Source organism: Patiria miniata, unplaced genomic scaffold, assembly GCF_015706575.1.
Source record: "Patiria miniata isolate m_02_andy unplaced genomic scaffold, ASM1570657v1 HiC_scaffold_2, whole genome shotgun sequence".
Taxonomy (NCBI): domain Eukaryota; kingdom Metazoa; phylum Echinodermata; class Asteroidea; order Valvatida; family Asterinidae; genus Patiria; species Patiria miniata.
The window spans coordinates 12513587-12528192 of NW_024037058.1; the positions used below are offsets into that span (position 1 = coordinate 12513587).

General features: G+C 40.8%; 1 protein-coding gene across 1 annotated transcript; it reads left to right on the forward strand.

Moving 5' to 3' along the window:
- The first annotated feature begins 6179 nt into the window (after positions 1 to 6179).
- On the forward strand, positions 6180 to 14410 carry LOC119726807 (cholesterol 7-desaturase-like). The gene is made up of 7 exons (XM_038198669.1): positions 6180 to 6675; positions 7892 to 8080; positions 8654 to 8832; positions 10049 to 10101; positions 11107 to 11269; positions 12155 to 12325; positions 12921 to 14410. Exons 1-7 carry the CDS (start codon positions 6291 to 6293, stop codon positions 13077 to 13079), a joined length of 1299 nt encoding a protein of 432 aa, XP_038054597.1. The 5' UTR covers positions 6180 to 6290; the 3' UTR covers positions 13080 to 14410.
- Positions 14411 to 14606: the final 196 nt, after the last annotated feature.

The window sequence follows — 14606 nt, forward strand, 5'->3', positions numbered from 1 at the left end:
TGGGCGTCGCGAGGGGGGGGGGGGGGCAAGGGGGGGCACAATTGCCCCCCCCCCCCCCCAGAAAAAAAAAAAAAAAAAGAGGCGCGAAGACAAAGTGGTGTAAATTTAATGAGTATGTGAGTTGGGGGGGGGCAAAATGTCCCTGCCCCCTCTAAAACTGATAAATCGAGAATGTGTTGAGAAATACAAGCATTTTTTGGCCAAAAATTTTTTTGCCCCCCCCCCTAGAAAAAATCCTGGCGACGCCCATGCTCAAGTACTTTCTTTGTATTTAGAGTACTCGTACTCGCACTCGCACTTGAGTATAAAAATACTCGGACTCGAATTCACGGTACTCGTACTAGAGAAGCGAAAGTCCTTGGACACGACTACTTGATATCGTACTCGTTCATCAAAGTACTCGTACTGGATTATAGGGTCTCGGGAAATACGATTAATTTAGTTTTGAACGAAATAAAATAATTTACCTAAAGACTCACGTGTTCACGTGCGTTTTAGAATTGTATCAATACTTACTGAATGATTCCGGGATGTGCACATGTAGAGGATGGATCTTCGTTGTGTTTGACTTTATGCTCAGACTACATACTCCACATGTACAATGCGTGACCGGCGTCTGCGTGAGATCGGAACCAGACGATCGCCCGCGAATGGCCAATTTCATAGGGTGACTCATTCTGGACGTACCTCCTATACATGTAGCAAATTTTTGTTCGTAAATGGTCGATCCGCAAACTTGGGCCAGTTAGGTACACGTCACTGTGCGGCAGCGGTGCATTCGGTGTGCGCGTGATTTCGGTGTCTGAGTCGTGTGTGCCGCCGTTCCCTGCATATGTCTTGTGAAAAGTGGCCTGTTTCTAACTTTTAAGGTCAGCTGAATACGATAATGTCAGTTTCATGTATGATTCGGTATGGGTTCAGGGATCACAGAGAATGCCCTTTGCAAGTTTTGCAGTTCTCGTACTCAGGGATCACGTACTCGTACTCATTGTACTCGGACTTCCAAGTACTCGTACTTGTATTCAGAGGTCCAAGTACTCGGACTCTGCTTCACAAAACTTGTACTTCTATGTCCAAGCACTTTATAGAATCGGGTACTTTTACTCATCCCCAAAGGTCAAAGTACCCAGATTTGAGTGGAAATCGATACCTTGGTATTCGACAGTACTTGATAATCGGATAAAAGTACTCGACTTCAACAAAAAAAAAAGAATTTCATTATTATCTCTTAAAATTACTAAGAGCATTGTTTACATAATAAAGTCTCGTTTTATCATTTATGCCAACGTTAGTGTGAAAACATTGTGTAGTAAAGCTTAGACATTTTGAAATTTCAGGTTGACAATCGGTCACCTTTTACAAAAAAAAGGAAAGATGAATTGTCTGGCGTTAAAACCCAAGTGTAACGTTATTGAATAATTTCCCATCCGTTCAGCATTTCTGGTGATGCAGAAAACATTGACAAATGAATTGAACGGCAGATGGCCTTCAGTTAATTAAAAAAAAGAAATATATCTTGCTTTACCCAATCTGTTGTATGTAATTGTATTGAGCTATCCGAATGCTGAGTGATAAACGATGTTGACATGAAAACCATGCATACACCCACTGCATACACCAATGTTACTTGGATTGCGAATAGTCAACAAAACACTGTTGTGATCTAGCTCCCTCTATCGTTACCATTCGGATATTACCATTGGTGTTGGCAATGGTTCAGATATTTTCGGATGTAAACTCGTTGTAATTAACACTTGAACAGTACAGGCCCATGCCTGTCACAATGTCGATCCTGAATTTTTTGAATTCAATTAAATTGAAGCTGGGTTAGCTTGCATCTTGGGAAAAAAACGGTCATGACCAGTATCATAATTATTTAAGAAAGTGTCCCATTATAGCTCTCTGACAAAGGCAGTGTTTCCCTGACGTGGCTGCATCACACACGTCAAGTGACATGACGTCGCCTATGATTTGCGGATCAGGCAACAAGACCGTAAGTTGATCAGCCCACTTAAGACATCATTTAAATATATTAAAAATATAGGCACGAACACCTCAACTCAACTTATATTGCAATAAATGGATTTAATGGGGGAGGTTATTTGGGGTGTTATTTTGTTGTTGATCTATATTTTTCTTCCCGTTGTAAAGACTTTCCGAAAAGGTTGGGAAAGTGGATTAGTGTTTTTCCAAATGTTGATCAACGTACCAACTGCCGACACTCTGGGGCATATTCTTCCCAATAATTGGTCAATTTTCACCTGAATTCACCAACGAGGCAACGTCATACCAATGTTGGCCCAACTACAATGCCAAGCATTACTTTACCCAACTTTGTTTTTACAGTGTGTGGGTTTCATGAGCGTCGCCAGGATTTTTTCCTGTAGTGGGGAAAAGCACATTTGTTTTTCCCGAAATCCCCGTACTTTTCAAGCATATGCTCGATTTATCATTTTTCGAGGCTGGGCAGTGACATTTGACCCCAGCCCTTATTAAATTAACAGTAATATGACTTCGCGCCTCTTTTTCTATTCTTTTATTTTCCCTTTTTTTTGGGGGGGGGGGTTGCTGGAGGGGCGCAAGCGCCTCCCCTTGCGACGCCCATATTGAGTATGCACGCGCATCTATGCAACTCACGCACCACTGCCGTTCAGAGCAGCGATTTCTTGCTCTTGACGATTTCGATTAGGGAGGTGTTTTTCGTCGTTGTTTGTGATGCTCTCTGGTCACAGCAAGTTTAACGCCCACCTACATTTAGTTGTGATATGTGCTAACCTTTATCAAACAATCTCGTTAATGCAGTTTTGATGCGTCATTGTGCAAACAATCGATCTACCAATAGTACCGAAATACACGTGGGTGTTTACTAAACATGCTAATCTGGAGGTCAAAAGACTTTTGAAGATCGAAGGTCTCGCTTTAAGCGTTTACAACATTTGTTAGGCCCCCCCCCCCCGCTCCCCGCCCCATGTGGTGTCGAGTGGTTTGTCCGTCTATCACTAGGTACATCGATGTTAAAGGTTACCTTTGGCGGGGAAAATGTACCTTCACCTTCCTTTCGTAAAACTCGATCAAACAAACATCAACATGAACTTGCTTAAATTAGTATTTCGGTTGATTAACGTTTACCATAGTCCAATGTGTACGTGTCTACTGGGTTTCAATTGACACGATTTTTTTTTTCACTGGGCAGTTTTCAGGATAAGGCTGAATATGATGTTTTGGAGCAGCCAAATCCGAAATAGTATGTCACTGACTGTCTGACCCCCGATCGGTTGCTGGGTATGAATAATGTGCAACTTTCAAGTCCATCTTGTCTTTGCAAGCCTAGTCTTGGTTTCCTTTGAGGGGGTGACCAATAGGGGACGAAATTTCGAGAAAGTTTTTACATTGGTTGAATAATAACTTCCCTTGAGCAATCGATTAGCCATTAAGTATTTCCGGTGAAAACTTTGGCCTTCACTTAATAAACGGTGCATATGTGTCTTGCTTTTCGCAACTTAGTCAATTCCATGTATTTTGTTAATTCAGTGAGCTAACAAATTATGAGTGATGAAAACGGTTGACAAGAAAGCATACACTCACATCATACAACACCGACGATACCTGGGTTACAAATAACTTCCCAAAACAGGTGCAGTTTTGTTTGCGGAACCACGCAGGCTTCTGATGGGTTGTTATAACCTGACTGGTGGGCACAAAATGTTCACCAAAAGAGAAACTAATCGGGAGGAATCCTTTCCTTTCCTCCATTTTTATATGTATGTGTACGGAATGCTCCCTCCTACAAGTATTTTGAATAATTATGCCCTCATTTGCATGCAAATATGCAGGGTGTGTTGGTCCGCTGATGACTTATACTGCCTCCAAAATAAGAAGAGAAGAATATTTTGGAGGTAGTTGTTATAAAATGACCACAGCCCATCACTGGTTGACCTTTGACCGAAATCGATCTGCAAACAATCATACTAGTGTTCACAACAGGGTTGTACGGGAGCCCGTTTGCACCAGGTTTTTAAAGCAAAAAAAAATATTTTTATTGCGAAATAACGCAATAGTAGTGCGAAATAACGCAATATTGCGAAATAACCCAATAGTATTGCGAAATACGCAATACTTTTGCGTTATCTCGCAAAACTATTGCGTTATTTCGCAATACTATTGCGTTATTTCGCAATAAAAATATTTTTTTAACTTAAAAACCCTGGCAGGAACGGGCTTCCCTAGGGTTGTCACTCAACAATGTGTGGCTGAAATCAATTGGGGGAAAATGGGAACAGTTTTTAATTTTTTTTTCATATTTCTATTTAATGACCACCTCTGCCGATTGTCCCGATTTTTTTAAATGTCACTTGGAATAGGGTCGAGGATGTATGTTTGAACGAAATAATTTAAGTTAAATAATAAAAACAGGTAGAATAACAATGAATGGATTATTGGTGGAATATAAGGGTCTCACTCCTTCGCTGTATAGTGACAGTGAAGGTTTTGGCACAAGCTTTGTTGTGGGTACGTGGGGAAGTCAGACGAAAAGGATTACAGAAATAGAACGGAGGTTTGGTCCGGGGGAACATGAGGCAAAACGCAGGAGGTATCCAATGTAGTGACTGCTGCTAATGCAAGGGGTGGAATCCTGTCTCCGGTAAGTCTTGTAGATAAGGCGAGCTGCCCAGTTCTGTAGGCTCTGGAGTCTTTTTTTAAGGGTGATGCTCCGGTGCACAGTAGGTTATTTTTTTTAACGCCCGCTTCCTACCTTTTGATTGTGCCTATATGTGCAACTTAATCGAACCATCTTTTTAATACGGCGACTCAAGCTTAAAGTGAATGCGATACGTTTTCCACAATCCCGATGATCGTCGGAATGCGGCCGTTAGTACACGCCGGCTGATCAGTCAAAATCTGGAGGTCAATAGAAGTTATAAGTTCGAAGGTCTTTCCATATACGCATTTGGTACATCCCGATGATCGTCGGAATGCGGCCGTTAGTACACGCCGGCTGATCAGTAGAAGTTATAAGTTCGAAGGTCTTTCCATGTACGCATTTGGTACATGCGAAAGCCCCCCCCCCCCCCATTAACGTACGTTCCACAGACTCGATCAAGCAAACAACATCATCACCTGACTTAAATTAGTATTTCGGTTGATTACATTAGTGTACGATCTATAGCACTTTGTCCCGTGTAATACTGGACACATGTTTTTTAAGGAAAAAGGTTTGGGCCAACCCAAAGTTATTCGACTAATATACTACGTTATATATGTTTTCAATCAATTTTGATAAGCCTAGCCGTGTTCCTTCTTAGTTGGTAATTATCAACGTTTGAGAGGTTACAAAAGGTTTTATGGTCTTTTCCATTGAAATGCTCGAGTTTGTAACCGGCGCTTACCCTCCAATATTTTTCGTAGGAGTGCCCTTTTTTTATTATTAAGAAGTGCCCTTTTTTCTGAACGCGTGCCTTTTTTTAACAAGAATTGGTGCCCTTTTTGTACCAGCGGTCGTTCGGGTGCCTTTTTTTAATTCGACGCACGTATCGCCCTGAATAGCCCCATATATTGGCCGGTTGCGTGAATAATAGTTGGTTTTGAACAGTGCCTCAACCGACAGATGGTACCAGCCCCCCCCCCCCTCCCCGCTTTTGAATTTTACGGAGACCAAGTATCCTGGGAAAAAACGTGCTTACATTTGACCAAGGATGTGCAATGTTAACCCCCCCCCCCCAGTCGAATGACCGTGCTACGTCACTGACAACTCTCTGGTTATTTTTTACCACTTTAGAAAAAAAGTGAGGAGAGGCGCACCTCCTTGCTGCAGGAGAAGAGGCAGCCCCCACCCCTGTGCCAGCCCCCTCTCCTTTCGTCTGCGCTAACTGCGGCAGAGACTATCATGCAAGAATTGGACTGCTCAGCCACAGCCGCCGCTGCAACAAAGAAGAAAAACCCCCAGGCGCAGTCCATCGTCAGTATTGACGGACGGATGCCTACTAGGCCTACAACTTAGAACAAAATACATTGGTCGGTAAAGGCTCTAAGATAACGCTTCTGCCGTACAGATAACTATTGTTATAATTAGGAGCTTTCTTTGTTGAATTTATCTAGAGGTCAAGGTAGAAAAATCTTTACCAAGGACAAAGATCGTATCACTTGAAAGCAAATATTTTCCCAACGGCGCTACAAATAGTATATTCAGTTGCATGAAAAAAGGACGGGGTGTGATTGGATTTTGAATCCATACAAATTTAGTATTTTTTGGCTACTCGGCACGGATGTTGTTTTCATAACGTTGCTGCAAAATGGCTCACCGTTTAATTGTTAGCTTTGTAGTTGCTGCACTGGGTGCAAGTTTTATGTCCACTTCCGGCCTAATTGCATCCGAGTCTAACAAGATCTTTACTCTACCTGTTCTGGTGACATTCGGTCTGCTGGTCGGTTTAACGTACCTGGTAGGATCCGCCTACGGTGCCATCTTCGGCGAATACTATTTCTATGGGGACGAAGGGAGAGACTCGTACCTCATCCGGAAAGCACCTGCCGGTATGACCAGAGAAACCGGCATTGCGGAGATGAAGCGATCGCGGAAAGTTGGTGCGATCCCGCCCGTCTACCCTAACGGCTGGTTCGCCGTCTTGAGGTCCGAGGAACTCAAGAAAATGGAGACGAAATACGTTCATGCGCTGGGTGAGTCATTGTTTTCTGTCTGCACTCTGAAAAGTTCCGGGTCAGCGTCGACCCGGAATCTGGAGCCGACTCGACTCACACTCTTCATGGTCAAAATGACAATTTGTCGTGTGAAAACATGACACTTTTCTTGGTCAAAATGACTTTTTTTGTGTGTAAAAGGTAGAGTTTTCTCGGTCAACATAACATTTTTTTGTCATTTTGTCTGGGAAAAGTGTCAGGTAGAATCTCACCCGGATATTGGACATTAAACCAGTAACGTTTGAGAATATTAGTGACTGATTCCAACTTATATTTTAGACTCCACAGTACCAATGATCATCAACTATGATACTCAATACTTTGCCTTTTTACATATTGGTAATTCAAATGTCAATATTGGGTTTCAAATTATTAAGGTCCCACCTATGAATTTATTATTTATTGAATACATTAGGGATGCACGTGGTTTGTATTCGTTTGCTGACTGAACACGTACTTTTTTGTGATCCGTGAACAGAGCTTTAAAACGGTCTTTGTGTTTAAAATGCCGTAAATTGAAAAGTACATAAGTGATTTAATTGATTCTTGTATTACAAGAAAGCTAATTAAATGGGCGTTCTTATCCTAGATTTCTAAAGTGCTACAGGCAAAACTTCATTCAAAAATTGGTCCGGCTATTGGGGATGCGTTTTTGTTTTTACTCACGCTGTGTATCAGCGGGACCCCATTGGGCTGTAGTCCTCCAAGTCGGGAAAAACGCAACAAATGGGGACACACAGAGGATTTCTAACTAAAAAAGAAGCTCTTATTTATTTCGCCAAACGGACTTTGTGGTCAACTCGCCGCACCGCCATCACAAATGCAACTTCTGATTTCCATCATAGGCAAGCAGTCGAGCACAGCCTCACAAAATGCATTACATTGTAATAATTTTAGTAGCCAAACCTTTTAGTGACTATAGAAAGTAATCTCTGGAGCGCGCACCAAGGCCTAACAAAAGACCCAACGCACCAACAATGCGCCACCGGAGCCCGACGCTAGTGAACAAAAGCAACAACAAAGTGATATACAAACATAGCAAATCATAGATACCGGTTGACAAGGACAGGAAAACGGGTACACCAAATGTATTGAAAGAACCATTTGTCATTATTCTAGCATGGTAATTTACATATTGATCGCAGTCCAAAATCAGAACAAAAGGGCCTATAGTAATGGGTACTTATTGTTGCAGGTTTGCATCTGGCTGTGTTCCGAGGTGAGAGTGGCAAGGTGTACATCACGGATGCATACTGCCCTCATCTTGGCGCCAATCTAGCCATTGGCGGGAAGGTGAAGGGGGAGTGTATTGAGTGTCCTTTCCACGGGTGGACATACCGCGGGGATGATGGTAAATGCGTCAAAATCGGCTACGCAGAAAAAGGTATTATGAATAAAAATCAGATAAATAGTGTTAAAATGTGAACGAAAATGGGACTCCGTGATATTGACTGGTTCAGATGATGCATTAACAAGTTTAAACGAGCGTATAAAGTACATCTGCTTGCAGAGGGCACAAGGTGTTCTATTCGATTGTTCTACATGGCGATTCATGCCTTATGGAGTAATCCTATACAATAGCACTGCCCGGCTCTCTGTACCAGTCAACAACCGGAGCCAGCTGGCGGAGTCGGATCTGAAATAGCAGTGTAAACAAAAACGAAACACAAACACAAAGCAGCGAAAAAATTGTGTTAGCCCCCCCCCCCCCATGATAACGTTTATTGGCTGTCTACTGACAAGTTTCGAAAATTCCTATAGAACTAATTGCGGCCCCAAAGTACATTCTAACCGTGCACACTTAATGCTGCCGAAGACAATGATTTCAATAACGTTTGAAACCATTTGAAAGGAAGCTTACATTAGTCGCTAACAATGAAGTAAGATATGTCATGATATTTGCACAGTTTCATTTTTGAGTATTTGCAAATGGTGTCCCTCACCTTTAACATCCTAGTGCCAGACTTTGTCAAGGTGGACACGCATCAATGCCATGAAATCGCCGGCTACATTTGCCTATGGTTTCATGCTGAGAAGGAGGAGCCTAGCTGGTTTCCGCTCCAGGACGTGGAGGCCAAGATGAGCACAATGGGCAAAGTTGGATTCTTCGAAGCCTACGTGGAATGCCACGTACAGGTACAGGACCGGATATGGGGATATTGACACCAATGATGAATTCCTCAATTATAATTAAAAACAGTTGGAGAAAATACTCACAATTTAACACGGTCAAAACACACGTCAGATTAAAACTTGATTGTCACTCTTCTCATTTTCTGTTCAATAGTGGGACTTTAAGTATGGAATTTTTCCTTTTTTTTTCATCTCAAGATGATTGTCCCTGTATGCAGTATGCAGTTCAGAAGACCCAGTGTTGTTAAAGAAAACCATCCCTCCATTAAACTGCAATGAAAGCACAAAACTTTCGGCTCCAATTTCATTTCAAATTTCTCAGAAATGGAAGAAAAGCTCCCAGATAAAATCTATAACTGCTGCACAACCCGCAATTACAAGGGTCGCAACCTAACTAGGGGCTTTACTGGCTGGCAATGTAAAATACACGGTTGTCCGTTGTAATATCGGTAATTCTTTCACCGATTGAGTGTCACTTTTACATGCAGATTTTCGGACGTACACCTAAGCATTAACACTCGGCAACGTTCAGTACATGTCTTTGTTTTAAAATAACATAAAAAAGAATTTCAAATTGGCACTGAAACTGAGGGCTTCAGTGGTGTCTTTTTTACAAGATTTTTTTAAAGGTCATCGAATCATTTAATAGCTTAGTACTAAGAGCCTGGGTTTCATAGCTCATTTGAAATTCGTCTATTAACTGTTATAACTTGTAAGGGACTATTGTAAGTAAGTAAATTGAACTGGAATTGTACAATATAAATCTAAGATATATTACTCGTCTGTCACCTATTTCGTGCAAATAGGAGAGGGCTTATCCGTATGAGCATGATCAAATAATCTTAACCTCCGCTTTACGAAGTTTCTTGTATAAATTTGCAGAAACTTAGCTCGACAATAAAGTAGTTCAATATCCCCTTTTTTTAGCATTATCAATGCGGATTTGTAATGAAGCTCTTCATATAAAGTGACAATCTTCAAGCCGATGTAATTGAGCAGAACGTTTTGTTACAATAGAGCTAAAATTCCAAGATTACACAATATTTCAATAAACATTGTAAAACATAAAGTTGCCAGAAATATACTTTTCAATCATACTTTTGCAAATATACTGCGTAAGTCAGTTAAACACTTCCCTGTCAGTGTTGCTCGGTTACATGCGTATCATAGTTCGCTATCTTTATTTCTTTTTTTTTTCTTATTCATTTTTCTTTTGCAGGATATTATTGAGAATGGTGGAGACATACCGCACCTAAATGTCGTCCATGGACCGTAAGTGAGATTCGTCTTTTGTGTGCACTTTTTTCTGGTTTTTTTTCTTTCTTTTGTTAAATTCAGGATTTCATTTGTCCCCCCATTCTTTTTTTAGAAATCCTGAATTGCAATCCGGAATTGCAGAATTGTACCGTTGGGGTGTATGTAGGGACATGCATGGCACATGACGCAGTGTACAGGCAATTTCTGGTTCAGGTTCAATTTCTGAACAATTTCTGGTTCAGGGCAATCTCCAAGAAGAAGAGGAAAAGCAAATGTCCATTCCATGTTATATTTTTTTATGGATTTCCATGAAACTGGTGGCATAGTGTCATTTGTTCACATTGAGGGTCTCCACGTTTCCTGTGCACGAAGGTTGGCATGCAAGTAAAGTAACCTTTTACTGTGGTACAGTGATGGAACATTTATATTTCCTTGGAAGTAGCTTACCTGCTCTCACCTGTAGCTGGTAGCATGAACTAGCCGCCTGTGAACATGTATTAACTAGTCACTCTTCACTTTCCAAACAGCTGTTCCCGCGAGCTGCTGAAAATCGAATGGCGCGACAAGCCTACAGCTATTTGTATGCAAAATTGAGTTAGACTGGTATGCCAAGCGTCCATATAATCCTCCAGCTGGTACAGTTCGCCTGGATCGTTCGTGATTTTCTATGCTTTCGACAAGAGTCTCGATCTCACAAACTGACCCTCTATTTTGGTGAACTTATCCAGTCCAAAAATAATCGAACAAACAAACAAACATAGTGTTTCATAGATGAGCTGCAACCGCCACCAAATAGTCGGGGGAAAAGACTGAAACAATGTTTCAAAGACGAGCTAAAACCCTCTCTGATGTAAAAAAAAAAAAAAAAAAAAAAGGTGGGTAAAAAACACTCGACGGAGCAACATTGCCTTTGTAGAAGCTTTCAAAGAGTTTGCTCTAAAAGAACAGGGAAACTTGACCCATTGTGTTTTCCGTAAAATATTTATGGATATATCTTCTTTTCTTTTTTTTCATTTAAAGACAAATATACGACAAGCACTACACCGGGACATTTGAAGTGCACGAAACCAAGAAACATATCGGCATTACCGCCTCCTCGTTTGTCCGGAAAGACTCCAAAAATATCTGGAGTTATTTCAGTCCAGAATATAAGAAACAAAAGAGGGAGATATACCAGGAGCAGGTAAAACATTGTGCCGTTTATGTAATCGTAGACAGGGAAGCATTTTTGTTCAATTACTAAGGCCACTGTGACGCTTTTGTCTATACCCGTATTGCTGCACTTGCCAGATAGTGCAGTATGAAGCGGTTTCCTTTAACTACGGTTTTCTTTAACTAAAAGGAAAGGAAAGAAAGTTAAAGTTGTTCTCCAAATCTGAGACACCTCAGATCAATGACCTCTCTAAGCGTTATAAATATAGATGGTGGGGTGAAATGTTATAACAATCTTCCGTGCATAAAAGTTTGTAGCAATTAATATGAAAAAAGTACACTGATATCATGACAATTTATTAAAAGATAATATGAGAAAGCACATGGACTTCATGACAATTTATTACAAGCAAATCATCGCTCTGCGTATCTACCCAATGGCTTGGGTCCCTATCCTCCTGTACGCATGGTGTACCCGATGTCATCTACCACTTTCTTAACCTCGTCCCCAGGGTGTCGAGCAGTACGCGCCCACAACTACCTGCTCTCTCACCCTGGTGATGGATCATTTGCATGTGCAAAATGTTTGCACACGTATGCAAATGAGGAATAGTCTGGTGCCTGCCTGTACGTTACTTTGGAAATAACACCAACTACACGATATAAATCCATTACTAACCAATTGCGGTATCGAATCAGGATACGGAGAGAAAGTTTCCTATCCAGGACTTACTATTGGAAACGAGGTTGGAAATAAAGTAAGCACTGGGGACGAGGTTGTCCCTTTCCTTCTTCGTGTAGGTAGCGTACATTATGAGAGGCCCCTTACCACCGTGCCATATTATATTGATGGATATTTGTTTTTGTTTGTTTTTAATGTCTTTGAAATTTCCCCCCTTTTTTTGGTTGAAATTAGCACGGGCCAGGCCTGTGCTTTGTGGATTTCGGCAAGGAGCTCTTGGTTATTGCCAACACACCCGTCGGGCCGCTCAGACAGAAATTGACCTACGTCCTGTACAGCCCGTTTACCAAGGGACTCAAAAATGCAATCGTCAATAAGCTGAGACTGTATTTCAGCTTCCTTGCAGTAAGTACTTCATGTTTTAATTGGACCTCTCCTTCTACCAGAAAAAAATTAAGGAATTGCATTCTGGGCATCGGAATTCTGTGTAATAATATTCAGCGTTTAAACACTGTAAATACACCCATGTCTATAAGCTAAACACAAGTTAACAAGAGGCAATTGCATTGTAATCGGAGTGGTTGATATTGTGGGGGGTTTTTTCTGAGGAAAGCCGAATTTCAGTTACAAGTAGCTGCAAAACTGAAACCGGTTGGTTGGCTTCAACCGGCTTTTTGAGGTTACAAACAGTTAAGATTGAAATAACAGATCCTGGATTTCAGTGAGTGACTTGGATATGGGTTTAATACATCGGGTGACCCTGATCCGGATTGCATAGGGTGACCCGGATACTGTTTGCGTAGGGTATCCCGTATCAGCCTCCATCGGACATTTCAGATCCAAGCTTTATCAGATGACCAAGCTCCAGGTTTAACCATTCTGGATCTGGATCCAGGGACCCCTTTAACGGGTCTTGTTTGACCTGGGTTAGGTCACATCGGACATGGGAATTTGTATGTACTAATCAGTCACTACAAATGTTTTGATTTATGCATAACAGCTACAAGGAGACTTTGTCATCTGGGCCAATAAGACCTACCTGAGCAAACCGCAGTACGTCAAGGAGGACAGTCCCACTGTCGCACATCGCCGATGGTTCTCCCAGTTCTACACGGAGCATAGCCCGAGGTACAACCCTCCTGACCCGCTACAATGGTGAAACCTAGGTCCATATATAGGCTCTCCGAAAATATTGCAAACAGATTATATACATTCCCTTAAAATAAAAACTATTCACATTTCCATGTAGAATAACAAACGCTTGCTAAAAAAAAACAGTTCAAGTAACTGACCTGAGCCATGCCATGCAAACGGGTAATGTCTTCATTATCTTCGGAAAATAAATGCTTCCACAGCTATTGTTCATCAGTTTTTGGTTAATTATTTTGTGAAAAAATTTCAATAATGTATCAACGAAAAACTGTATATTTTTTATTCCAGTTATAAGCAGCTAGGCCTATATCAGTGCTTAACGTGTTGTTCGATTTTCTTTTGTTTTAGATCAAGCTTTATATTCATGTAGTTGATAGTTAAATTTAAGGTGCAGTAGGCAAAAAAAAAAAGTTAAATCAGAATGAAGTCATCCTGCGATGCATTATGTTTGAAATATATATGTATAGGATTGCATGTATTGTCATTCCCATTATCGGGCATTGATCATGAGATTTAAAAAAAAAATGATCTTCATTATCCCGAAATATAACTTCGTGAAAAAAAGGTCTTTCTTACAGGACGTCATTATGATGAAATAATGATGAAAATGTCGAAATCTATCTTTGTTGTAAGATGTTGTCATACCAAGGAAAACATTGCATGAAGTGTAAAACACAACGCTGCAATCAAGCTGGATTCATTTGATTCGTTTAGTGCTGGTTGTTCATATAGGTTCAATCGAAAGCGAAATGTAGTAAGCATATGGTAACCGTGGTTTGAGTTTTATTGATTTGAATGTATTTGACACACTACACAAGGATATCTGAAGGATATCTGAAGTAGGTCTATGTCAGAGAGATTTACTTAGTATATTTTGTGTTTATATAATTTGGTTTCAGTTTTACATATGCCCGCTGAATACTAATTCGAAATCTATATGTTCTGCGAAAAAAATTACGTCCTTGAAGAGAAAAAAAAAGAGACACATTTATAACTGACAGAGAAACGCTTTAGTTGGCAAATGCCAAACTGATGAGAGACAATGAGAAGACACTAGATCTTTTCGTGATTGGACATTTCGAAAAACAGGTCGCTTTCAGTTTTCTGTGAATCTTCATAGTTAGTAGACTGTTTTTTATTCAGTGTTTGTAGAGACTGTTGATCGATATACTAAATGACTTGTATAATACCGCCATGATTGATTTTAGAATTTCAAATTGGAACGAACAAATCTACGAATATCCACACTGACCATGTGTGGCTAAAATCAATTGAAAGTGTTCGGCAAAGATCAAGTTTTGCATTTCTTCAATAAAATGACCACTACTAACCACAGGATGACAGTGTTATTACAGTGTAATATTACATTATTTTTACAGAGTGTGGGTATGCACGTGCATCTATATATGCAACCCACTCACCGCTGCCAATCGGAGTAGCCGTTTCCTACTCCAGACGATTTCGATTGGGAAGGTGTATTTCGTAGTTGTTTTTGTTGCTCCCTGGACACAGCAAGTTCAACGTCCCTATGTGC